This window comes from Micropterus dolomieu, linkage group LG09 (genome assembly GCF_021292245.1).
Source record: "Micropterus dolomieu isolate WLL.071019.BEF.003 ecotype Adirondacks linkage group LG09, ASM2129224v1, whole genome shotgun sequence".
Classification (NCBI taxonomy): Eukaryota; Metazoa; Chordata; class Actinopteri; order Centrarchiformes; family Centrarchidae; genus Micropterus; species Micropterus dolomieu.
Genome location: NC_060158.1, coordinates 28594631 through 28621470, shown reverse-complemented (window position 1 = coordinate 28621470; position 26840 = coordinate 28594631). Strand labels below are relative to the sequence as shown.

At 41.1% G+C, this 26840-nt stretch overlaps 1 protein-coding gene across 1 annotated transcript in view; it reads left to right on the top strand.

The window, feature by feature from the left end:
* Window positions 1–26840, top strand: part of thsd7aa (thrombospondin, type I, domain containing 7Aa) — a 171738-nt gene that overhangs the window by 66555 nt on the left and 78343 nt on the right. The window contains exons 2-7 of the mRNA XM_046059591.1: window positions 4211–4861; window positions 5195–5381; window positions 7412–7660; window positions 14196–14377; window positions 19687–19842; window positions 24874–25077. Coding sequence (XP_045915547.1) covers window positions 4211–4861; window positions 5195–5381; window positions 7412–7660; window positions 14196–14377; window positions 19687–19842; window positions 24874–25077 — 1629 coding nt within the window. The remainder of the gene's footprint in view (window positions 1–4210; window positions 4862–5194; window positions 5382–7411; window positions 7661–14195; window positions 14378–19686; window positions 19843–24873; window positions 25078–26840) is intronic.

Genomic DNA, 26840 nt, shown 5'->3' with positions numbered 1-26840 from the left:
TATATTGTATTATATGTTTGTTGTGGTCTGTTTATAAGTGAAACCAGAGACATACATCATATATCTCCTTTATAATTAGCTGAATCTGCTGAATTGAAGTTTTATTAGATTTAGATAAATATTAGATTTTATTTCAATGTTCACTGCCAGAAATGGTGACTTTGCAGTCATTTTTGGCGACGGTTTGTTGCCTCTTCTAACGTTCTTTTTGTCGAGTGGTAAATCCTGATATCTCTGATTTGGAATTCCAACTACAAGATTAATATGAACGTATTGTTGATGTTGTTCTTTATGTGCTGGACAACCAGTTTCTCAAACCATTTCATTAGAATGGGGGTGAGAGCCACAGGGCGGTAGTTGTTTTGGCTAGACACTGCAGACTGTTTTTGGATTGTAAAAACATCTGTTATAAAGCAAAATACGAACACTATTTACTCCTTTATTTGCTGTTAATAGAAACCTAGCTCCTCAAACATAAAAATTGTATAATAGGGCATAGTAGTTGCATATGGGCGGATGGAGGCGGGGTATGATTAGATTGTGACATCCCTCCTGGAGTTTCAACCATGTTGGCACAGTGCCTTCCATACCCCTGGCTCTTCTCCGCGGGTGACAGGCAATGTAGGCCAGCGTGAGTACAACTACCCTTCTTTAGATTCTAAGCTCACCATCATAAATTATGGTGAACACCTGCGTGGAGCTGAGACAATTCTGCCTGCCACGGGAGCTAAAACATGCTGGCCTCTTTAGAGAGCTGGATACGGATGAAAATCTCAGCCCAGATGGCCATTTAGCCTTTCAGCATGTAGCACTCTGACTATATTCTTAATGACAAAATTTCAAAATTCAGAAATCAATTTGTGGTTATCTTTTATCACTGACCTCTCCATCTCATCACTGACACAGGAGGTGTTACATTAAAGGTTATATTAAATGAAATCCTACTCTTCCTGTGGTGCATTTTCTCATTTCCAGCCAAAGAGGATAATGGCAGCCAGAGCGATGCATATCTGTGACCGCAGCTGTCTCTTGTGTCTGGGGCAATCTCTTGCTACTTCTATTGATTTGTATTGATCCGGACCCTCTGCCAGCAGCTGAAAGCTAATTCAGCCTGCTGGTTCTTCCGTTGACATTTTCATTGCGGTAGCTCAACTTTATTGAGTGAAACCATAAAGCACTGTTTAATACAGCCTCTGACTTTATACTCAAATATACTCATACTAATAAATTACTGTCTAGTGATAAACAGTTACAGCTCAGATTTTTTGTATTACAGTTGTGGTTGTGATGGAATTTATCAGCTACTCTAGCAGCAGTCTGTTGGTTTGGTTTATCCGCCATTTTCATTGGATTGCCATGAAGCCTACTAACTTTGGTAGCGGTATTTAGGGTTTTGATTGCATTGACAACTATTAGCCAGATTGACTTGGAATTAGATTTTCACGGATGCAATCCTGTCTGGACAGCAGAGTACAGAGGGTCGAGGTATATGGTGAGCTGTTATCATACACAGATCACCAGGTGCACATTTTAGACAGAGAGGATGGATGGTTTGAAAGAGGTGCCAAGAAAGCCATCTACACCCGGGTTGAGAAACCGATGCTTAACAAAGGAGGGGGTCTACGCCACCACTTATCCCCCACTTACAATACTGTTCTTTCATCACTTCCCAGGAAACTTAAGAACTGTTCCCTTTTGGCCTCAGGTGAAGATGCCAACGATGGTCATTCAGACTTGGCCTCGGGTGGCTCTAACGACAATAACAACGTTATTATAACAACCAGGAGCACTAACTAACCAGTGGTATTGATGATCTTGGCAAACAACGCCACTGAGGTTAAATAGCTGAGTTTCCCTACCCGTCAGTCAGAACTGAAGAAGTCTCTTGGATGAGGGATGAAACATCTTCTAGTATCTTCAACCAAGTCCAGTTGCCCTTGATTTTAACCTTGTTTGGATGTCATCACCCCTTAGTTGTGATATCGGTGTACCTCATGGATCAATTCTGGGCCCCCTGTTGTTTAGCCACATTTACAACTGTTTTACTATTAAGGCAGCAACAGTATATTTCATGGCCACAATCATGGCCTGTCAGTCTGCATACCACCAGTCTTAAGGAGCTTGACAGAAAGCCAAACACCCATCACCATTGTTACTGCCTAAGAAATTATAATTTACTTAGCTGGGACAATCTTATTAAAATTACATTGTAACACTTGTCTACAAGATTCAGCATGGCTTGGCTCCTCCCCCTTAGTGCTTTATAAAGCAGAAAACAACTATTGATAGACATACTAGCTCTGTGGCAAGAAGGGATTGTATAATACATATGGGGAAGACTGCCTTCAGACAGACAGCTCACACATTGAACAGTCTGCCAACAGACTGGTTCTTGGCTAAGATCCTGACAGCGAGTACTGAAACAACTGATCCTCGGAACAGCGGAGGGAACAGCGGAGGAAACAGCGAAGTCGACTTTGTGTGCAGAGAGTGGAGTATCAGAGGTTATCCTCCTCTCCTTAAAGAAAACGATGGAATCCGTATCTTTCTTCTGCAATAGTTACATGTATAACAATCTCCTTCGAGATACAAAAATGTGTTCAGCAAACATAAAACAAAGAAGAAAAACAAAATAAAACAGTCTGTCCTCACCCAGCAAGTTAAGACGTTCACCTAGAGAAATAAAGCGCTTCAATGTGATTAGGGTTACCTCCTGTAGTAATGGTAGTTGCAATAAACGGCGAGGAAAAACTGGTGTGCTCTCTGTTTATGGGTTCAGTAACATCATGACTGCCACAGTCACGCTAGGGTGTGATTTAACAGACCATAGTGGTTTTGTGGCTGTTTGTTTGTTCAAGGCTTTTGGCTTAACATGCAGACCACTTTTTTGTTTCCCATAAAGTGAGTCCCCAACATTACTATTGAACAAAAAGATCTAAATTATCACCCTATATCTAACTTATAAATGAAATGTATGTTAACTTTTCTCATAATCTCTGATCTAGCTGCTAGAAACCTCATTAGTGTGTGAGTGATGCTTTGCCGAGTCTGGACCTACAATGGTTCCCAGAATTGCAATCCGACAAGGCTAATGATATGCAAGGCCGTGCCATTCCTCACGGCTGCTAATTTTTTTGTTGCTGCTGTATTGATTGAGTCTTCAGCTGCCCTGGCTCTGCAGCTGCTACGCTCCTAACAGGGGTTTTGTGCTGAAAGTCGATGTTTACTTAGACCTATAATCACATTCTTGTAAATCCAGTGCAAGTGCAATCACAGTATTGAAAGAGAGTGATTTACACAGTGTTTATTGTATATTGTTAGGACATTGTTATTGCATGCACGAGCACTTTCAGATACACAATGCATAAAAGCAGTAGAAGAAGCACTTTAGAACTATAAATAATATCCCTTTTCTGTGAAATACTAAATCTTGTTTTGACGGGCTTTTTGTCATCCGTTGGTGATGACTATAATTGACTTGTTTTGATTGTGAAAGGTTGCCCACGAGACATCAATATTCTTTGTGTTTTCACATTTATTCAGCCTTTTTGATGCATAGCTGAAAACAAGCATTTAAAAAATTAACCAGTTTATTTTGTAGGCCTTGGTTTTCCTTTTATGCATTTCATGCAGTTCTTTCCATTTTCATTGGAAGCTATATATTTACTACTTATAACCCTTGAGCAGTTCCAGAGCAGCTGTGCTTACAGACTGTCAGCAAGCTGTAAAAGAATAATTGTGGTTTATTACAACTAAGCCCTACTATTGTGGGCATTCGGTTATGATAACATTACACTTACCGAAATAATTGCTGAGATCTGGAAATATTGATGCAGTCAGTCTGAAACTGTGAGGGATGTTTAATGGGGAGTTTAATAAATGAATAATTAATTAATTTAATCAAATCATTCATACATTTACCTTCAAGTTTGGTTAACCTGGAGGTTTGTTGTCTGAATGCTCATTTGTGTTTGTTAGTTTTATTTTAAACTTCTTTTTGACAGTGTTGCTGTGTTCTTAGATCTCAGCTATTAATTTTGCAGAATACAATGTTATTATTACTGATATAAAAGTAAGATCAAGATTGCATTGCACTGAAATTAAATAATTCATGAAAAGAGCATTAATTACTTCTCACAGAAACTATAATTATCTTGCTTTCTGTCTCATTGAACTTTCCCTTAACATTCTGTTGTCTTACTCTTTACAGGTCCATGGGGTCGTTGTATGGGCAGTGAATGTGGACCTGGTGGCAGCCAGAGCAGGGCAGTATGGTGTGCCCACTCTGAAGGCTGGACCACCCTGCACACCAACTGCGACCAGACAGAACGGCCGGACAACCAGCAGAGCTGCTTCAGAGTGTGCGATTGGCACAAAGATCTATATGACTGGCAACTGGGTGCCTGGAACCAGTGTGTCCCAGTGTCGATGCGCGGGGTGCAGCGTCCCGCTGTATGTACCCGAGGAGAGGAGGGCATCCAGACCCGTGACGTGGGCTGCGTCCAGAAAGCGAATGGTGAGCCTGCAGAAGATGCAATCTGCGAATACTTTGAGCCTAAACCACGGCTAGAGCAGGCCTGTCTTATCCCTTGTCCTCGGGACTGTGTGGTGTCTGAGTTCAGCCCATGGACTTCCTGTTCTAAAACCTGCGGGATGGGCTTACAGAACCGGATCCGTTTCGTTCTGGCTCCTCCACTGTTTGGTGGGGCAGCGTGCCCAAACCTGACTGAGTTTCAGACATGCCAACCAGGGCCCTGTGAGGGAGAGCAGAGCCTCTACAGCCTAAGGGTGGGACCCTGGGGACCCTGTTCTGTCCCGATGCCAAGGCAAGCTAGACATGCTAACAAACCATCCAAGGAAAGTGAAAAACCTTCCAAAGAGGGTGACAGACAGTCCAGAAAGGGCGAAGAACCATCAAAAGGTGGTGACAAACAATCCATAGAGGGTCTAAAGCTGTCTAGTGAAGTCGACAAACAGTCAAAAGGTGGGGACAAACAGACCAGGGAGGGTGAAAAACAGCACAAAGAGGGAGACAAGGGGTCCAAAAAGGGTGACAAACAGTCTAAAGATGGTGACAAACCATCACGACCCAACAGAAAATTGGGCAGGGCAAACAGGAAACCAGACAGGCCATCTCGACAGGCAGATAGGCCAAAACGACAGAAAAAGACTAAAAACAAAGAGAAAATGAGAGAGAAAGTCCGGGAGAGGTTAAGGGAGAGAGGCAAGGTGAAGGATCCAGAAACCAGAGAACTCATCAAGAAAAAGAGGAACAGGAACCGTCAGAACCGCCCAGGAGGAAAATTCTGGGACCTGCAGATCGGCTACCAGACCAGAGAAGTGACCTGTGTGCATAAGAGTGGGACTGTTGAAGCTCTCAGGTAAGAATGACTCAAATAAGTTTCCTCATGTCTCACCTCACAGTATGTCCATGGTCCATCTACAGTCTGTTTCAATCCAGTGCCTTTGTGTGACTGTATCCTTTTGAGGGTATACACTACTTTTGCAATAACATTTTGGCTTGTCTTACCTTAAACGCTAGTCTAGATGATAGTTACATCCAAAAAATGCACCTATAAATCTGGGCATTAATCAAACTTTCCCATCAGGTTTCAAATCCAAATTAAATTCTTGTAAAAATATGAATTGTCATGGACAGCCAGCAAGTTACAGAAAATGCTGCTCATATAGGATGAATCCACACCTGAAGGAGGAAGTAGTGTGTAAATATGTGGTGGTCGTGGATGGGCTTGTACCTCATCCAACTTTCATGCGGGACACTGGAATTACCGTCACAGACTTGCAAATAATGTTTGCATAACCACATAACCAAAGTCTTCCCCTAACCTTAACTAAATGTTTTAGTTGCCTAACCATAACCATTTCTTGATTTTTTCCTCTTACCTTAACCATACGGGGGTGTCCTGTTGGTGTAGTGGTTTAAGGTGCTTAAAAAAGTTGCTATATAATTGCAGCCTCTCCAGTTTGACCGGTCACATTTGTTGTCATTCACCAAATCCCTCTTTCTCACTTCCCTCACGACTGAACTTCACCTTAACCTATTAACTCTGTCGTCTGTCTTGAATATAATATTCAGTCAGAGCTAACTGAGATTATGCAAAGTCCTACATGAAGGCTTGAGTTTAACTAATGGACTGCGCCTGTTGTTCTCTCACTGTAATAACATGATATAGACTTGCTAGTGATATTCATACATGATTTATCATGCCTCATATCTTCAGTAATGATGACAGAGGTTGTGATGAAAATTGATGTCAGTTTCAATTAGTCAATGTTCAACCTCGATTTGTCTATAGCACTTCCTCGGTGTACATTCAGCTTCTTCCAGCTCAATAGCGCTGGATACATTTGTCAAAGCTCCACTGTGAGATCCATCCTAAGATGTACAGTTGCTTTACATGTTTTCCTCCAGCCACGAGCCATGCTCTTTGTGAGGAGATGAATGGCCTCATTCTGTCTCTTGTGATATATTTGCTTATAATGCCTGTGAGAAGGTCAGAAATCAGAAATCGTTGAACTTGAAGCAAATGCCACTCGTCAATTCCACCCTTCAAGTAGAACATTACATTTGGATGATACACATTAGGAAAATGTAGCAAATATTGAAGGAGCTGTAGACCGCAGCATCTGCAAGCGCAGCCGTTGCCATAGTCAAAATCTCCTGATCCAGGCTCGAAGGAGATTTGAAGGAGCTAACGTTTGCTGCATCTACATTTGCTGCAACGACTCATTCACTTGGGAAAATATATTCGTGGTCCCAAGAGGGTGATCCCTAATTAATATGTAATAATTAATAGGCAGAAAATTACAATGACATTCACTGACTACATTACTACTCTCCATTACTTGAACCTTTTCTGTTTTGGACATACTTATTGTTGGAATTTGTGTGATACTATAGAATGTCACATATTTCCCATCAGAAAACTGAATGAAATCAGCTGGTTTCCTTCACCTATCCTCTTATGCACAGGACAAGCTTTCTATTCTTTGATAAGTTTTCACCTTAATTACAAAATATGTTGTTTGTCAGTGTCTTCCAAAACTACTGTGAATGTTACAAAATCATTTGAATGAGAATTTTCAGTTTTGCCACCTCTTTGATTAAGGTTTGGTTAAGATTAGCCAACCAAAACGACTGTTAAAGTTAGGGAAAGATGGTTGAAAGAAACAAGCATTGACTGTTGGTAGAAGAGAGGATGCTTTGGCCAAGAAACATACATGTCCTCCCTGACTGCCTCCCCAAGACGTCTAACACTGTCGCGCTAAACAACCACAAGAGGTAGTTTGTAAACACTGTATTCTAAGTCTGTAAGTCTGAAGTACTTGTCGTATTGCATTATAGTATCTGAAAGTATTAAAGTTTCATCTTGTCTTATGGTATCTCCAGCCTATGCTCTCAGGAGACATTGCCGGTGACTTTCCAAGCCTGCGTCATGACCAAAGACTGCGATGTGACTGAATGGTCTGAATGGTCGGCTTGCTCCAAGGAGTGCTACGACCCCAACGGGCCCAAAGGGGAGCGCACTCGCACCAGAAAAGTGAGCCAGTTCCCAATCAACGGAGGAGCAGACTGTCCAGAACTGGAGGAAAAGGAGCCCTGCAGCCCCCAGAGAGACAGAGTGCCAACCTGCATCGTGTAAGTAATGCACAATGACAGAAACGATTATCTGCTAGTTTACTTAAAGTTAACTTGCATAGAAGTACTATTTTCTGTAAGTCAGAAAATTTGTCTGATTTATGAAGAACAATGCTACTAAACATGATCTGAGGCACCGGCTGCTGGTGCTAGCTATAAGTATTCAGATCATAGGCCGGCTATGCCAAATCACTTCATCACTGCATTTTTATAAGGTTATCATGGTCTTCACCATTTTTCATAATAACAATTCTCCTGTGTCAGTTGAGTGGAAAAATAAACAAATAAGGCATTTGTGATGTTAGAATGCCAGCATGCAAATGGGATTCAGTGGAACTGACCCCATGCCAAACCTTCCCATTAACTGAAGGAAAAATTTACATTCAAACAATCATGGGTGTCCCTGTTAGCTCGTTGGCTCCAGTGCCCCACACTAACATTATAGCCTCTACACACTGCTGAGTGATAGCAGGCCTAGAGGGATTGAGATTCTAGGCCATATTACTTGATCATACAGCCATAATGCTTTAAACTGAACTGCAACATTTCTTTCCAGAAGCAATTTCATGGTAACTCAGGATAAACTTTGGCCTTGTTGTTAACAGTTTTCGACATTACATATTCTCTGAGATTAAAGTTGTAAATTTATGAGAAAAAAATTGAAAAAACAGTGGTAAGTGAAGTGCAGCTTGAAGAATGAACCTCCCCAGTTAAGACTATGTGAAAAAAATAATAATACTTATAAGATGTGTAAAACATCTGTTCAAATTCTAAATTCACAGTGTGTAAGTGCATCAGGCCTTGCACTCCAGCAAGGGGTGTTGGTCCCAGTGCATGACCATACATCATCCACCGTAAGAGAGTGGACTATGCCATAAAATTGTAGCTTTTCTGGAGCTTTTATGTGTGTCAGCAATAGGCCTGATACATGATTGCAATTTTTTGAGGTGATTGTGATCATTTTGCACAATCATTAGATTCCCCAATAAGGAGACTTTTAAGTCAATAGCAGAAATGTTGCAGCAACTAGAATGTGAAATAGGTGTTTTTCCATCTTCTGGCCTGAGTTGAGGCAAATAAACTCTACTTGAGCGCAATATTTTAATATGAATAGGAAGAAAACATGGGAAAAAGAGCTTGGCTGTCTAGACAAGTGCTTCTCAAATTATTGTCAGTATTTTTTTTCACATATATTTTAATAATGTACCCCTTATATTAAATATTTTTTTACCTCCTTACCAGCACAAAACATTTTTAGAGAAAATAAATGTCAATATAAAGAGGCACAATACAGCGCTGTGCCGTCAGTGTCTTATTAGTGATTCTTCAACAAACTTGTAACTGAAAAAAACTTAAATGCTACGTTTCAAATGTTTAGAATCCCTCGCTGTATTCATGGCCAAGTATTTTTCTTCTCACCATGCAATAACACTAAGACGGCATTGTAGTTTCATTGAACTGTAAGATGCACTTACAATTTAGTGAAAAACGTGGGCCTCTCATTCTCTGTGGCAGGGAGGCAACTGCAGTGATCAATCCTTTTCCAGGCACCGTCTGCTTCTTTGCTTTGTTTTTAGTCATTGCAGAAAAGGAGACCTCACACAATACAGTGGATTCAAAGGGTAATAGCTGCTCCAAAGCTTTCCTTCCCAGCTCAGGGTGCTCCTTCTTCACGCACACCCAAAACTTTATGAGAGTGGATGTGTCAAACTTCACTTCCAAGAGTTTTTCCTGATACTTCAGTAAAGACAAATGGGTGTCTCAGCCAATTAGCTGTGCAGATGTATCCTCCATGTCAGGGAAATAAGAATTAAAATTGGGGAGCATCCACCCGAGGAAAGCAGGTGAAATCCCCCTCTGCTCCTGCCCTTTTCCACAGCTTCTTCAGGTAATCGGCCACCTTGTCAGTGACTGACTTAATTAAAGTTTATTACTCTGATGCTGTCTTTGAAAACAGTCATGCAACACAGGACAAATTTTCTTGGACGCCAGTGTTTTCCTGTGGATGACACATTGAGTGCACTGCCCTTCTGGGTTTTCTTTTCGAATTCGTGCCGTGAGCCCGTCCTGGCCTGTCAATTATGCAGCTGCATCAGTACAGACACCGGTTTCCAGTTCAAACTGTTTTCACAGAAGAATGCATTATCAGCATAAAGAAGATTTCCTCTCCTGTTGTTTTCACTTCCAAAAATATATGGTCACAAATGTCGTCAGGTACAGCTTATTGCTTTCATGAGATACATTCATGCTTTCCACTGACATCTGTCAAATTCATCGAGCTGGAGTATTTGGAGTTTTCCCATAACTTGATCAACAATGTCTGTTCTGCTGTAAACAGTTTCATTTGACAAAGACACAGATTTTTATTTATCTGCTGCGTTTTTGTTCAGCATAGACTCGGCCAATACAACAGCGACTGGAATTAAGGTCTTACCGTGTACTTTGGCTTTTTAACATGCTGGTGACGCTTCCTGGTTAGCACGCACTCATTGGCTGTTGGCAGGTTTCTGATCGAAGCCTCCCTAATTTCAAATTGTAAATATCAAACTGGGCAACTTCCGATCCAGTCGGCTACCTTAAGATTAGGTCTGTCAACTCCTCACTCTACAGGATCATTTGAGCAGCCTTGGCTTTGGAAAGCCCCTGCAATTGCCAGGAGGGTCAAATCAAACCCAAAATCAGCCCAATTATCTTGTAGTGTTCAGCCAGCATAGAAGGAAGAAGCAAACAAGTATTTCCATGAATGACAAAGCAAGGAAAAAAAACAATAACCTCAGGGACAAGTGATACATAGATGGACAGAGAGAAGGATGTAACTCCCGGGCTCTTCTAGACCCAGACACACACACACACACACGCACACACACACACACACACACACACACACACGCACACACACACGCACGCACGCACGCACACACACACATACGTATATCAACCATGTCATCACTCAAATTTGTAACCGGGTGTATCTCTGTGGAAATTAGTTCTCAGGGAAAAAATGTAATTATTGACAGACTTGGCTAAAGTAGCAGACATATCACACAGCTCAGAATCACACTACAATAAAGTGTCACAGTCAAGTCACATATTACATTTTGTTACTGCATTATGCTGTTAGTACGGGCTTCCGTATTACTCCGTATCCGCATCACTTCCTGAATGCATTTCAAATTTACCCCTTAACCCTGATTGTCGCTAATTCGCATCACACCGCTTCCATTCAGACTGCAGCTGAGGTAGCGTATATATTCCCCCAATGCCAGTTGGTGCATATTCAATACAAACCTAGGAACCTTTTGCAAGCACTGGTTTATGCCTGTTGTTGCTAATTTGCATCACACCTAAATTTATATCTACTTTGTGTGCTATAGATAAATTAATAATCTCCGCTTGATTTAGCAAAAACAAAAATAATTAATTGTTCTTATATAATTGTAAATACATTCATGCATCAAGGTGTTAAAAGCCCTCTAACGCTTTTGTGAACAGAATCCCTTCATTTCCCAAAAAGCTTTTATTGTAAAACAGTGTTCAGTGTCAAACTGTAGTGAATTGCGAGGTTTCCATACATTCCTTTAAATGTGGCTATAGCCATCTCATGGCACTTGTAGGTTACTATAAAATACAGTTAGTGACTGAAAGTGCACAGTAATGGTAAATGACAAATGGACTATTCTTAATTAACATTACTATAATTAATCGCAATTATTTGTTTTACTTGTATATTTTTGTAGTCAGGGTCAGCCCGGGTCAGCATTGCGAAGTCCCAGCCCACAAAAAATAAACAACATTTGAAAAAGGTCAAATGGAGTAAACTGCATGACCTGCTATTGAGTATGAATATGTGTAAAAACTGGATTCTAGTAAATGTGATTTTAAATGAGGTTTTCTGAAAGTTCTGATTTCACCATATGTTTAATGCAAGAAGTCATCTTGTCATTTTAGTGGTCTGTTTTACGGGTAGAGGAATCAGCCATAATGTGAAACAGTAAATCAGACAGGCAGTTTGACAGACAGCAGGAAGAGGGGCAGCAGCTCTGTCTATGGTGCTTAAGAAGGGCTCTGGTTGACTGTCCCCATCTGGACATCTTAAAGCCCCAGGATGCAGTGCTTCCCAGGGGTCTCATTGTTCCGCAGCAGTGCAGAGGCAACTGAGAGAGCGAGACAGAGACACTTTGCTCATGAATATGGAACCTTTCACTGGTCGACCTCAAATTAAATCCATTATCAGCATGGAGGCAGGGTTTACATTTTCTGACCTCAAGGTGAAAACCACAATGCATAACTGCTGAAGCAGACTGCTGCCAATCCAACAAGAAGAAACAAACCCATCTATGAACGGCCACCGCAATTACCAACCTCCTTTCAGCTTAAAAAATTGAGTCTGGGAGAGCTCTCAATAGACAGTCTGGTTATACTGCAAATCCTAATATTGTAAACAAAGAGCTAAGGTCAAAAGCATTAAAAGTACTTATAAAAAGAGATGCTCAATCAGGCACAACCCATTCTGTTCAGTGCCAGCAAAAAACATGTTACCTTTTAGTTTCATTCATTCATGTTCTAAATAGTATAGCATATATACCGTAATCAATATATAGAGAGTCTAATAGTGCACACAGAAACAAAGCAAATTACACATTTTGAAGGAGAAAGATTGTCACTCAAAATGAGCTTCACACTTCAAACTACACAGAGAAGAAAAGAAAGTGAAGAAAGAAAGAATTTAACCATTCGATGCACAACATGGGTGAAAAATGAACTGTATTCATTCCCTTTGTTGAAGTGTTTGTTTTCAACTGCCACATGCCATTATTTATATTTTTCCCTTCTTGCTATAATTACAAAAAAGACCCATGTGCATTCATTATGTAATTTGAGGAAGGCACTGGTTATATTTGGAAATGTTTGCACTTAGGAACATATTTAGTGCCACATGCACATTTACATGCACGTTAAACTCTGCACAAGACCGGTGAATGACAGGCAGAGAGAGAGAGAGAGAGAGAAAAGGAAATTTACAGTGTAAGTTGAATGAACAGAGACTGCAGCTCTGCAGCTTCTCAAGATTAAAGTGGAGCCACCATGTGTTACCCCCCCTTGACTTGACGATTCTGATTCGACTATGTAAATCCTTAGTTGGGGACAGCCTTATTACTAGATGTTGCCAGCCTCACTGCCTACAGCAGTATTAATATTAATATTATTATTATATGTCTTTATATATTTTTTTAAATCGCAGTCACAAATGACCCATGTTTGTAAACTTGATGTAGTAATACATCATAAGAAAGAAAAATAATTTTTGGTAATCAAAAAAAAAGATGAAAACGGGGATTATTACATGATGAAATAAATATATTTCAAAAGAAATAGCAAATAAACCCGTATAGGAAATGAATATGCGCCATTTGTTACCAAGGTTGTACATTAGAAGGGGCTTGGATAGTTTCTGCATCAAAGGGTTAATTGTCTAGCGGGATCTGGAGATTGCTAGAATGAGAAAGTGCAAAATGACAAAGGAAACACAAATGTTTTGAAAGAGAAGCTGGAGGGACAGGCAAATGAGAAGTTTGAGTAGAACTGTGTTAGCACACTTGAGAAGACAAATAATTCTTCACAAAACATTTGATTTTATGCCCAGAAGCAGGCATCAAGTATTTGTGTTTCCTGCTTCTAAACACTGTTCAGTCACTGTGAAGGGGGTCCTAACGCCTGCTCCACAAGCTTCTTGTAAAAGAAAGTGAAGAAAAATATAAGCAGAGTATATGTTTGAGAAAAAATGATAATGGAAGAAAAAATCTCCCTCCAAATAATATTAGATATTGATCTTTTGGGAGCTTATTAATTGTGTGGACATTTTTATAATTGTAGAGCATCATCATTACGGTGGCCGAAAGAGCTTGGGCCATCGCCTGATACAGAAACACTGTAAGTCCAACAGCCAAACTTTTAGCTGGACACTAAAAATTTACAAATACGTTGACTAATCAGTGATGTTGGGAAATGCTTATTTTAGTTGTAACATTGTAATTTTGTGATTCTCTGATCTTATTGGAGATGTATCTAGCCTTTTTCTCATTCTAAGCACATTGTGAGGTCATAAAAATGCATGACATTGTAATGACAATATAAACAAAATTAGGAGGACAGAAATGCAATAAATTTGTCAAATATTACCACTGATTTGGTAAACTTAAGCCGTGCATGGTCTGTCACAGGAAATGAAGCTTAACATCCAGTGACCTTTGGTCTGACCGCTGTAGCTTCATATATGCACCTAGTCAATAAGAATTGGGTTTGGAGCAGACCAATAGACCAGACTGATAGTTTGTATGTCAGCAACTCACAAACACTCAATAATCCTATCCCCTGCGTCTTCATCTGGAAAGCTGATACTGATCGACAGCGTTTGAAAGAACATTTGGTGTATTGATCAATGCTGTTCTAATCAATAATTTGTTTTAAGAAAGGACAATATGGGGCTGATATACTGTATCAGACTAACTCTTGTTGTGTCCACGTCTGTCTTCAGTTATAGCTGGAAGACCACGGAGTGGACAGAGTGCAGGGTGGACGTGCTGCTGAGCCAACAGGACCGTCGGCGTGGAAACCAAACTGGGTTATGTGGAGGCGGGATTCAGACCCGAGAGGTCTACTGTGTCCAGACCAGCGCTGATACCCCACCCAACCTCAGCTCGCTCAGGAGCAAAGAAGGTGACTTTCCCAGCATCAAACAACAGACGGAGCTTTAGCCAGCCTAAAGTCACAAATCAACACAAAGTAGCTGACACAGTGTATCAATAACTAGAGAACAAATAGCGATCAAGAAAAGCACAGCAACTCATTATGAATTATTGGATGACGGCCTCTAATCACGTTCCACGCAGCATTTGTTGCTGTCCCTCGTGGGCCCTTGTAATCAGATGGGCCCTGGGGCAATGCCCCGGCTGCACCGGTGGCACTTACGCCACTGCTTCTATCTATCTAGACATCTATCTTATTTAAAAATTTAACCAAAGACAGGAGGTGCCTACTTTTGAAAAAATAAAACAAAACCACAATCTTTCCCAACCGTAAACCAAAGTATTTTAGTAGCCTAAACATAACCACAACGGGACACAGGGAAAAATGCTTTTTTGACAGGGATGGATAATTACTATTAACAAAGACCAAGAAAGCTGGATTTGAAAAACACCAGCTTTAGTTCACAAATATTACTTAATTGTAAAATACTGGGACACTTTGCAAGTAATCAACTGCACAGTAACTGCATAGTAATCATTATATTAGAATTAGGCAGAATTCATATTGCCTATCAAGGGTTGTTATCAGCCCAAATAACAAACAAACAACATCAGGGGAGAGTGGGGTGGCAGGTAGAAATAGGGTTTGTAAATGATCGAATGTTTAATGGCTCATGTTTTGAGAGAGGCTATTCAAAAGCAGCTTTAAATCACATCTGTGAGAGCTGAACGACAGACAAAAAAGTTGTGTACGGGCTTATGAATCATCTGCTTAGGCGTGCATTTCACACGCATGAATATGCGCACACACACACACACACACATACCCACCAAAGTCCTGTCATCTGTTCCAGCTCTGCACAGAGTCTCTGATATCCCTCTTCTTCTTACCAGCCATGTGTTAACCAGAGAGAAGAATTACAGCGGTTTTCCCCTCATATCAAATCTGGGACTGAGCTATATGAATATTCTAATGTACATGCAAAAACTACACAGAGGGGATAGCAGATGAAATATTAGCTTCCACATAAATTGGTGGCATTACTGAGCACACAAAGGCTGGAAAGAGGTAGCACGACTGTGCTCATGCAGCACTGACACAATAAGTCTCAGTCCATCTGGCTGGGGAGGCAGAACTGGCGGCTGCTGCTAGAAATTATTCAGATCAGATGCTCACAACCAGCCACACGCTTTCATCCTTCAGTGTCAACATTCCACATTGCCAATTTTGTTTACAGCAGTGAGTTCCCCGTTACATTTATTGTCAGGGTAAGATAGGAAATAGTGTCTGTAGTTATGAGCCAAGCCGCCCTGCCTGCATGTTAACACCTTAATTGCTGTGGAAAGTGTTTTTGGGTGGAAGCAGGGAAGCATTAATGGAGGTATTATGATGACTTCAAGGTGTCACTATGCAGGAGGAAGGAGAAAAGTGAGACGAAAGAAGAGTGAAATGGATGTGGTGGGTAAGGAGAAGCTCAGCTGCAGTGCCACATCCTCTTTCTGTTTTCACCCTGCACCTGTCCTTGCTCTCAGACAGGTTTGTGCTGTCATGTATAATTTTAGCCACTCCCTAAACCATGATGCAAATCAGAGTCTTTTTCCATCCCCCATGTTCATGCAGACTTTCTTATTTCAGCAGTTTCTGTGTTGATTAGGCCGCATCCAATTCATTCACTTTACAGTGGAAATGTCTTTTCAGAAATCATCTGATTGATTTTGTTCCAGTAAAATGTGCTTATTTCCATCTCACATGAAAAAAATCAAAATGTTCCACAAAAAGTACCAACCACAAAACTGTGCACAAGCAAAAGCTGGGGAAATGGCAGAGCATGGTCAAAGATTGTATGCCTCTGAAACACAAATTACATCTCTCCTAAGGTGTTCCATGGAACCTAACTGCTTGTGTCTATTGGTGGGGATCCCTCCCAGAGTGGGAGCAATCACTTCCGTAGAGTTAGTAAATAGTACACAAGAAGTCGGAAATGATATAGTTACTGTGGTCTTGATAAGAGCACAAATGAAGAATGCATTCAAAATCAAAAGTGTTGAAGTCAGTGCTGAAGGTGGCTTACAATATTGTGTTTGCAGTGGAGGATTTCACTGTGATGAGCCAAGTGGCTCTGTGGAGGTAGCTGTAGCCAATTAAACTGATGTAATCTTATAATTTGCTTTCAAGGATGATCGGCAAATCCCAGAGTGACTGAGATAGGATGGCCTGGCAGTAATATCTGTGAACACACGTTGTCGCCCGATTACTGGGAGCTACTACTCATCCCAGATCACTGCTCGTTCTTGATTTGATTTACTCACAGTTGGAAAGCAAAGGATGTACTCAGCCCAAACATTCTGCCCCACTCATGCAAAGATTACTTCAGACAACATCACTATTTGTTACAGTGCTATGTGCTTACCATAACTAGCATTTTGTTCTCCCTCGTGGCACATATATCCAGTTTCTCATGTTCGTCTGAAGATAACAAGATATTTAAAGATGCTGTTAGTGTGACTGTTGTTCCTGTTCTGGTTCATGCCGATGCGAAACCCTTTTGGGGAGCAAAGTGTGACATGCTGTATAACAGCTGTGGCACTGTGATGCCGTGAATCCTTGGCTGGAAAGGAACTGGGAGTCAGGTTATTGATGGCAATTGGCATGTAGCAGTGCTGTGCCGTCTCTGAGGTTCCTAATTTGGCTGCTGGAAGCTCAGCACAGGCAAGACGAGACCATCTGGCACAGGGATACCTGAGCAAGGTCAGTCTGTGTGGAGGTTTCCATTAATCAGCCTGTGTTATGGTGGTGGAGAGCTGATCAGACTGGACAAGGAGGGGAGGAGAACAAAGAGGCTATTGTCCTCCAAATGTTCTTAATGAACCATGGGGATGAAGAGCTGCTTATAAGAAGCAGGATGTTCTGTTAGCGTAACAACACCTGGCCCTGTTGGAATATAGTCATTAACAGGTCATCGGGTCGATCTAATTCACAGAGCCTGTTTGTGCAGTGGCATTTTAATACCTCCCAGTTGTATAGGTGCAGCTCTCTAGAATGACATGGCATTTGCCATTTTCACAGCCAGTACTGACTATTTTGCTTTGTCTTCATTTTTAGCCATGTTCGTGGAGTTGCTCTAGGGATGGCTGTATCGATGTTGGTCGGTGCAGACTGAAATATCTCAAAAACTATCGGATGGGATGTCATGGAATTTTGTACTCACAATCCCCAGAGTATTAAACTAACAGTAATAACTTTGGGTGACCTCAAACAAACTGTTCATATAGAACTCCACAACCGGGTAGGGTATAGTAGAATAGGGTGCAATAATAAATCACTGTCTTCTCAGCCAGACACAGTACAGTCCTTACACACCTTTTCACAGCTGTGCCAGTCACAGTGGGGTGTGACAGAAATGATACATGAAATGGGGGGCAGCGTGCAGAAAGCAGAAAAATAATTAGTTGTTCTGAAGCATTAGAATGGCACTGTGAGAACATGTGACAACACAGGGCTGCAGCCAGAGGTCGTTTTCATTTGTTGAGAATTTTGCACATTTTATTGCCAGTGCCTCCCGCCACAATCTCTTTGCTTTTACTTCCAAACCCATTTTAATACAAAGCATTTAGCTCCCATATAAAATGCTAAAAGCTCTAAACACAACAACCAGTTCTTTTTAAAGTCAGTGTGTAGGTTTTAGTGGCATCTAGTAGTGAGGGTTGTGAATTGCAACCCACAGCTCAGGTACCGTCCACTCCGCCCTTTGCACGCTCTGTCCGCTCTAGTGCTAAATAATACGTGCGGTCCTCCATTTGTCCAAATATCACTTCTCTTCTAATAAACCAGACGACTACTACTACTACTTCTTCTTTTGTATTCAATGTAGTGATGAAAAGAGCTCTTTGTCCGTTTGGGCTACTGTAGAAAGATGGCAGCTCAACATGGCAACTTCCATGTAAGAGCACCTGCGGTGTATGTAGATAAAAATGTCTCATTCTAAGGTAATAAAAACATATCGGTCCATTATGTAAGGTCTTTATACACTACTGAAAACATATTTATGGATATTATATTACATTTCTGGACCTGTCCAGCGCCCGATGTCGCGACCCTGTACTCAGGATAAGCGCTTGACAATGGATGGATGGATGGATATTACATTTCCGTCAATAGATCCTCCTAAATACCACACACTGATCCTTTAATACTAATGATGTCGTTGCCTCTGAATTGATCATCTCCATAACCTGCAGTGTACTATAGCTGGCTAGGTTAGATAGCTGGTTTAATGAATATTCTGAATGTAAAAGGATCATTTGATGTCATTGGAGACACATAATGAAATTTATTTCCATGTCAGAATGTTAGCACTCCTATTCCATGGGAATCGTACAGGATTCCCAAAGGGATGGTCCAATCTAACAGCCTGATTGGATGGCTAATCTGACAGCTTGACACGATAAAATTAGTCCCATATATCAGCCAATTCAAGTTTTTATTGTTCTCTACATGAATACCTATGTTTAGCTACTGTAAAGACAACTACATCAAGCTGTGTAAAAGAATTAGAAAATTCATTGATTATTTGCTGATAGATGTTGATGATAGATGAAATAGCACCTAATCACGTGGCAGCGTTTGACATATCACCTGTTGTGTACCACCACATGTACGCACACTTAAGGGACACTATTAAAGGATGCACCTTGGGCCAAGTGGAGGCAATTTGCATGTGAATGAGTTTCAGTCCTGTTGTGGCACAGAGAGAATGATTCATCAGCCTGATGACCTTGCAGAGATTCACCTACAGCTGTTTGCAGCAGAGGTCCGCTGAGAATCAGGCCAAATGGAAGACTGGCCTCCTGTGCAGTGAAAATTAAAAAAAAAAAAACTTTGTTGTTTCAAAGATGTCTGTTTTTGGAACATTTGGGGGTTGGGAGTGTTGTGAATGAAAGAGTAAAATGTTTGGATTCTTTGGCTTTGATTTAAAGCTGAAAAGATTTGTTTCTGGGGGGATAAGGGCTTCTTAAGGCAGGGGTATTGGAGATCTAAAAGACCAACTTTTTCTCTTTTCTTTTTTCATGTCTTTGTGGTTTGTTCTGTTAAACTATACTGATTTCACATAACTTTGAAGACTGGAGTTGAAATACAGTAGTCACTGCACAGCATATATACATGGCCTTCTGTACAGCTTTAAAAATTGATGTGTAAGTTAGTAACTCATATTTTGCAAGAACTGTGGACCAAAAAACCGAATTCCTACAGTGTGCCATATCTTGTCTGTGTCTCCATAGCGCTGCGACCAATGGACAATGATCTGTGTCTGGGTATCCCCCTGAACACCACCCAGCTCTGCCACATCAGCTGTCCTGTTGAGTGTGAGGTGTCCTTGTGGAGCGCCTGGGGACCCTGCACCTTTGAAAACTGCCAGGACCAGGCCGCCAAAAAAGGTAAGAATAACAATTTTGAGAATTACAGTGTCAATAGTTAAGTATGGTAGTTAATGAAATTGTGTAGGTATGTCAGACTTTGATGCTTGCTTCCCTGAATGTGAGCACAAGCATAAATGCAAGTGCGATTTCAAACCAAATGAGTACCAAAATTGCTCTTTGTATAAACACAACCTTCCCTCTTTGCTGCAAGCAGGTTCACTTACATCCAAAAACTTTCTGTTGACATCAAAGTAGGGCCCCTGATGCTGGAGACTCCTTTTATGTGAAATTAGGTCAAGCATGTGTTTTGCCTAAGGGCAAAGATTGCTAACACAAATGACATAGCATAAAGACTAGGTTGGCAGGTTGACAAACTGGTTCCATGAAATGTGGAAGTACTTTGTTCAAAAGTGACAATGACATGCCAAAACCACATCGAAACTGCATGCTTTAATCTGTGACATTACATCAAGTAGGGAGTGCAACGGATCACAAAATTGATGGTTTGAACTTCCGATCATATCATGTTTTTGAGTCATGGATCAAATCATTTTTTCTATCATCAAAACAAAAGAAGAAGTTAGGATTAAATTAAGTTTAAAATGGCTTCTTTGGCTGTGGTGTAGCCCCTCTCTGTCTGCAGCCACCATTCTGTAGTCGCACAGCACAGCACTGATTGGCTACATGTCACAAGTAGTAGCCTATTAACACTGAAGGCTGCTGGGCCACAGATGAGCGAAGACACTGGAGCTGCTCCGGTGAGCCAGTGGAGCTATGTGCCCAAGGAAAGGCAGCGGAGATTACTGAAGCTACAGTAAACATTATAATCAGATGTTCCATTTCTATGGTGACAGCCCAGTGTCCCAGTTATACCTCTGAGAATGCCCAAGTCGCAGCCTACGGGGTTTTACTCAGTGGAGGCGAAAGCCACACACAGCTTTTAAGCCCTAACCAAGTCACTGCGTTTCAGAGTTAATCCTAATATGCACATGTCTTTTCTATCTTTTCTCTACACCTCTGCATCATGATTTATGGACTTATTACTTCTTACTGTTGTTCACACTATGATGGTTAAACTTTGCAATGACTCGCAATAATGGAGGGGTCCGTACGGATCACAGATCAACTACAATCCATTGCACCACTAACGTCAAGCGATTACGGTGACAAAAAAGTTTGTGGTATTTCCTGTCTTTGTTGGCCCTGATTTGTGAGTATACGATGTCATCACCAATCAGTTTCCTGCCTGCCTTTAAGTAGCCAGAGGATCCCCGTTACACTGTATTTGCCATAAAAAAATCTTTACATTTAAGGTTGTGGCTGTTAAGCTACCACTTCCTGTGTCGAAACTTGAAGGTAAGGCTTGTCTCTCCGGTATTTTGGGTGCTTCTCAAGTCTCTTATTTGTTGTTTTCTCGCTTGAACCGGAAGTTGTTCCGCTCCGCCATCTTGCAGGCTGTCCCAAAGCTCTTTATTTGCGCAGGAGCGAGGATCGATCTCTGAGGAGATATGAGCGAGGATACACCAGTGCGGTCTCGCACTGACTTCGCGGAAGTCTTTTAATGACGGACACGCCCCCTTACTGGGTAGCCATTATATTGATTGGATGCTGCACCTGAACGGACTGATCTGATACATCAGGACAGATAACATTAAACTCAAGTATCACTGCAAAGTCTTATATTTGAGTGGTTTTATGATTCACTGTCTTGTTAAAATCTGTGTTCATTTTAGGTCTGAACAACAAAAGCCCCACACACAACTTTATTTATTTATTAGAAAGATCTTATTTCTTTTATTTTTCCCATCAACTTTTATTATGGAGCTACTTAAAGTCAGAGAGTCTGTCAGCAAGAAACATGTTTTACAAAATTTATTGTCATTTCTATTCAGTCACATGTGAGGCTGCTCATTCCTGTGTTTAGTCCGACTATACGACGATAAAACATAGTAAACACATAAGGAGTCGGACAAGTCACTAAACTGCACCAAAGTATCTGATGAAATCAGATCATATTCTGGGTCATTCAATAGAACTTTACAATCAGAATCAATATAAATGCAGATAATATAAACATTGTTCCAGTAGAAATTATCCTGTGCCTCTGAGCAGGACATACAGTAACATATAATTATTCCTGTGCAGGTGATTTTAAACAGGGAACAGAGAATCATGCTGCTCTGCACTGATAACTGTGAGACTTTATTAGTATCAACACAGTACACATGTATGTAGACACAAACTCCATCAAAAGTCTCTCCAGCTGTTAGAGCCGACTGACAGCTGATCCAGCTGTGATCAGCTGACGCCGTCATCAGAAACAGACGTCGCTTCACCTGGCGGTTCGGCAGGAAAGGATGTCTCAAGTCTCTAAAAACACAATTCCTCGCTCCTTCTCTCCTGACTTGGTTTCCTTGCGTCTCTCCATGCATCCCCGGTGGGCGGGACTAAGACACAAGGAAAAGAGCAACTGAGGGAAACGTGGATGCCATTAAGAGACTTGAGAAGCACCCTGTGTAACTTGTTACCAAAACAATAGCATGTGGTGTGTTTAGCTAATGTACCCAATCCTCCTGATTTTTTAGGTAAGCCGGATGTCAGTTGCTGAACATATTTGTATACTGTGTATTGTTTGTATTGCCCAGCCCCATATATTGCTCACACGTGTTTATGCAGGTCAACATATATATAACTTAACAAAACGTCTCACACTGTTGTTCTGTAGTATTGAGGGATGTGTTTTCTGGATGTATCTTCTATGGTTTCATAGTAATTAAATATATAATCATTAAATATTAAATGTAGTATCAGTATCAAAGTTACAATCCTGGCCTTGTGGCAGAACTAAAGGAAAGCATAAGTTTCACTGTGCTAATCCATGAGCAGGGGTGACGTGGTCACTGCTTCAGTCTTTAATTATGCCTGGAACAGCGGCGTCCGCCATGACTAATGCATGTTGATTCTGCCTTAATGAAGCGCCTCAAATGAAAGGGATGGCTGGAAATTCTCCTCCATGCATCTTAATGATGGATCCACTCCCACTCGCTCGTTTGCTCACTACACTGTGTCTGTTTTTGCTGTCGTTTACTGTACACATGCACACACGCACGCAAGTGTGTGCAGAAATTTGTGGACTCAAAATTGGTTCTCCTTGCTTCAATCATGCATTGTTCCTGACAAAGAACATGAGAATCAGTGGGCTGTGATTACAACATGTTAGTGTGCTGAATGCTAGTTTATACTTTGTACTTGTATGATATGTTATGCAGAGGAATGCACACCTTTCTACCATTTGGCCAACAGCTAGGGCTGAACAATTTCTAATTGGGTTTTCTTTGACCAACAAAGCGATTGTATTTTTTTATTTTTTTTATTTTCTGATTAAATGTTGCCATTGCTTGTTAATTGTCCTTCCAGCATTCTACAAAAATACATTTTCACAATGTGTGAGATATAAGAATTGGTAATATATTTGTCATTACTTAATAGTTTGTCAATAATAATATATAAGATTAAATATAATCATGACATCGGAAGTGGCTTTTACTTACTTATTATAAATCAACAAAGTCAACAAAACAAACATGCTCTCAAACATTTTTGTTTTTAAGAAGCAATAGTTAATGGAACCATCTCAAAATTGTGTAAGCAAAAGAAGAGAAAACTATTAAGACCCCAACTCATGGGAAAAAAATCAATCTAACATTTAGCTTATAATACAAATCATTTTTTTCTACACTTGACATAAAAGATGTCACTCATAGAGACAAACCCACAGAGTTAACACCAAGCTTTGCACTGTCCATCTTGTCCTTTTGGGGTCCACAAAGCAGCCAGTATCTGGTGTGACCACCATTTGCCTCACGCAGTGCAACACGTTCCGGACCCCCCCATACAGTGAAACTGCACATTTTCAAGTGGCCTTTTATTGTGGCCATCCTAAGGCACACCTGTGCAATCCTCATGCTGTCCGATCTTTTTATGCCACACCTGTGAGGTGGATGGATTATCTCGGCAAAGTGCTCACTAACCCAGATTTTTACAGATTTGTGAACAATAGTTGAGAGAAATAGAAATTTGTGTACATAGAGAAAGTCTTAGATCTTTGAGTTCAGCTCACGATGAATGGGGGCAAAAACAAAAGTGTTGCTTTTATAATTTTGTTCAATATATTAAATGAATTTTAGTACACATTTACATTTTATCCCTTTTTAAATTGTGATTTTGATTTAAAAATAAAAGAATTTTATCTTTATCTTCTCCGTCACCTTTTCATTGCACAGCCTTGGTATCCTGAGTTGACATCATGTACATGATCGATCATGATTGCTTCCATGTATGTGTCTTCAGACAAAAGGAAGCCTCTAGCTCTGACAGTAGCAGTCTGTGTTGCTATCTTGCAACCAAGCTGTTCATAATACACCCTGCAGATAGCAAGTGAGTGATGCCTGATAGAATTGAATTCCCTGCACCCCAAGTCTCATCTTCCTTCATCAGTGGCAGAACTCATTCAGCCGACCTGCCTGACATAAAGAAAGGTTTTTGAGCGGAAAAGGGAGACAAAAATGAAATTGAAAAGGGGAGATTCCGCAGTCTCCACCTGGCACTTCAGGGCTCTGCTGCCTTATCATGCTGGAGCAGGAGTGTGGATTAGGGGATGGGTGACCTTGGCTGGGCTAGAGTTAACATCCCCCCTTCCCAGGACCTGGGTCATGGAATCCCATGCCCTTGAGTAAAGGAACTGACACACGCATGAGAACAAACCCCAGCTGAATTAATGAATTCCTGCATGCATTTTAAAAACATTAAAACAAAGTAATTATGTGAGGTCTTTTTTGAATTTCTGTCAACTTCAGGCTTAATGGAGTGTCACGTTAAATGTAGTATTGCGGTTTATCATCAAAGACACACTGTGACCACAAGTGGAGTTAATGTGTTTATTAGATTCTGTCAAATAGTAGATCACAGGGGGTGGACGTGGGGGTGTTGATTAGCGTGAGGCTGTTTTGTGTTCATTTACTCCATTAGATGCCTGTTGTCCCCTGACAGGCTTCAAACTGAGGAAGAGGAAGATCGTCAATGAGCCGACGGGCGGGACGGGGAACTGCCCCCACCTGGTGGAGGCAATACCGTGTGAAGACCCCAGCTGCTACGACTGGTTGGTGGTTAAACTGGATGAGTGCATCCCTGACAATGAGAAAGATTGTGGACCAGGAACCCAGATCCCACAAGTGCAGTGTGTCAACAGTGATGGTGAGTAGACACATGAAACACTTTGCCATAAAGCAGCTTTAGGTCTGGCAGTGACTTTCTAACTGATTACAACATGTGGTTCTAGGCAGGGATTACTGCTGTGTTTTTGCACTCCATTTTGCAGAGATCACCTGTCTATGTTGTGAAGGGTTCATGCTGTGGGTCTCCGTCAGACAAAATCTAGACAACAGATATTTTGTAATTAGCTCAGTGGTCCTATAGAAATTCTGCACTTATAAGCTCTCTTTCACTCGCAGTGTGTCTGGAGGCAGTACGGGCAGTCCAAGAATTACTGACTGCTTAGGAAATCAGGCTCTTTCAGTTTCAGACTGTTTATGTTGATTTACTCCAGGTTGCTCTCTTTCCTTGGTCTCTTCAACAACTATGGATATTGAGCAGCTGTTTATCTGTTCATTCTAAGCAAACTCCAACACCTATCAGATATGACAATATATGCTGTGAGGCAATATAAACCAACCATCAAACCACCAAAGATGTTGCCATACTAGCATACTTAGCTATCCAATTAGCATCTCAGGACGTGTTAGACCATTGTGGCAATGTTGGAAATCAATGAACATGACTGTTTTATGTCAAATTGGGAATTGATGTTATTCCTTCATCAGTATGATGAAGTACTTTTATTTGTAAAATATTTAATTTGCTGGACTGCTCACCCTGACTGTGGATTTGGAGCCTCAACCTATCCCTGCCAGAGGTCTCTGAGGTAGTAAAGAAGCTCCTCTGCGGTAGGGTGCCAGCTGTGGATTAGATTCACCTTGTGGCTCTGGAAATTGTTGGGCTTCTTGCGTATTTTTTTAACAGTTGCGTGATATGTGTGTGAAGCGCCAGTCCTCAGCACAATCTCTGTCGGTGTATGCACAAAAGAAGGGGACTGGCACCTCCTGACTACATGGACACTCATAGGCTATTGTAGGCTGTGGAAAGGGCCAACAGGACACATCTAGTTAAATTATGTAACAGCAGTCCGTGTGTATTTATTGATATAAAAATGCGTTCTGGACTAAATCCTTTACTGGATTGGATCGTCTGGACCTTTGCTAACATAACAAGGCCAGTTTTGTCGGAATGTAATCCATTGATAGGCTATGGCTTTTCTGGGGAGTAATTTTGATTATTAGCAGTGCTTAAAGTGGGTTCCTGGCAGTACCAGTACTACATTTTACTCTTTGGTGTAGTGGGACTTAAAGTTGGGCGTAAAGTTGCTCATCAATGTAGCTTTTCTTGAACCGATTAACACAGCCTGGAGGTGACAGGACACTAAATAAATTTGATTCGCCACAGCAAACTTTAGAAATGTTGAACTTGTTCTACATGAATGATTATTGACGTTTAGTACTTACCATTAACTAAGGGGGTGGCGATGGTGCAATGGGTAAGACGCCTGCCTTTGGTGTAAGAGACCTGGGTTCAATCCCCCCACTGTGACCCATCCACCATTGTGTCCCTCAGCAAGACGCTTAACCCCTAGTTGCTCCTCTGACATGTATAACAATTTTAAGTCACTTTGGATAAAAGCGTTAGCTAAATGAGTAAATGTAATTAGAAACTGACCACCATATTTAATGAATGGAAACAACCCCCACAAATGAAACTGCTGTCTAACTGGAACAAATATTATATACCAGAGACGTTTAGACAGGTAAAAACCACTGCTTTGCCTAGCAAGATAGCATTTCGTGCATTGTCTGAGTTTTGTCTATTTTCTGGTTAATTGCAGTGAGGCTATACAGAGGAAGGCC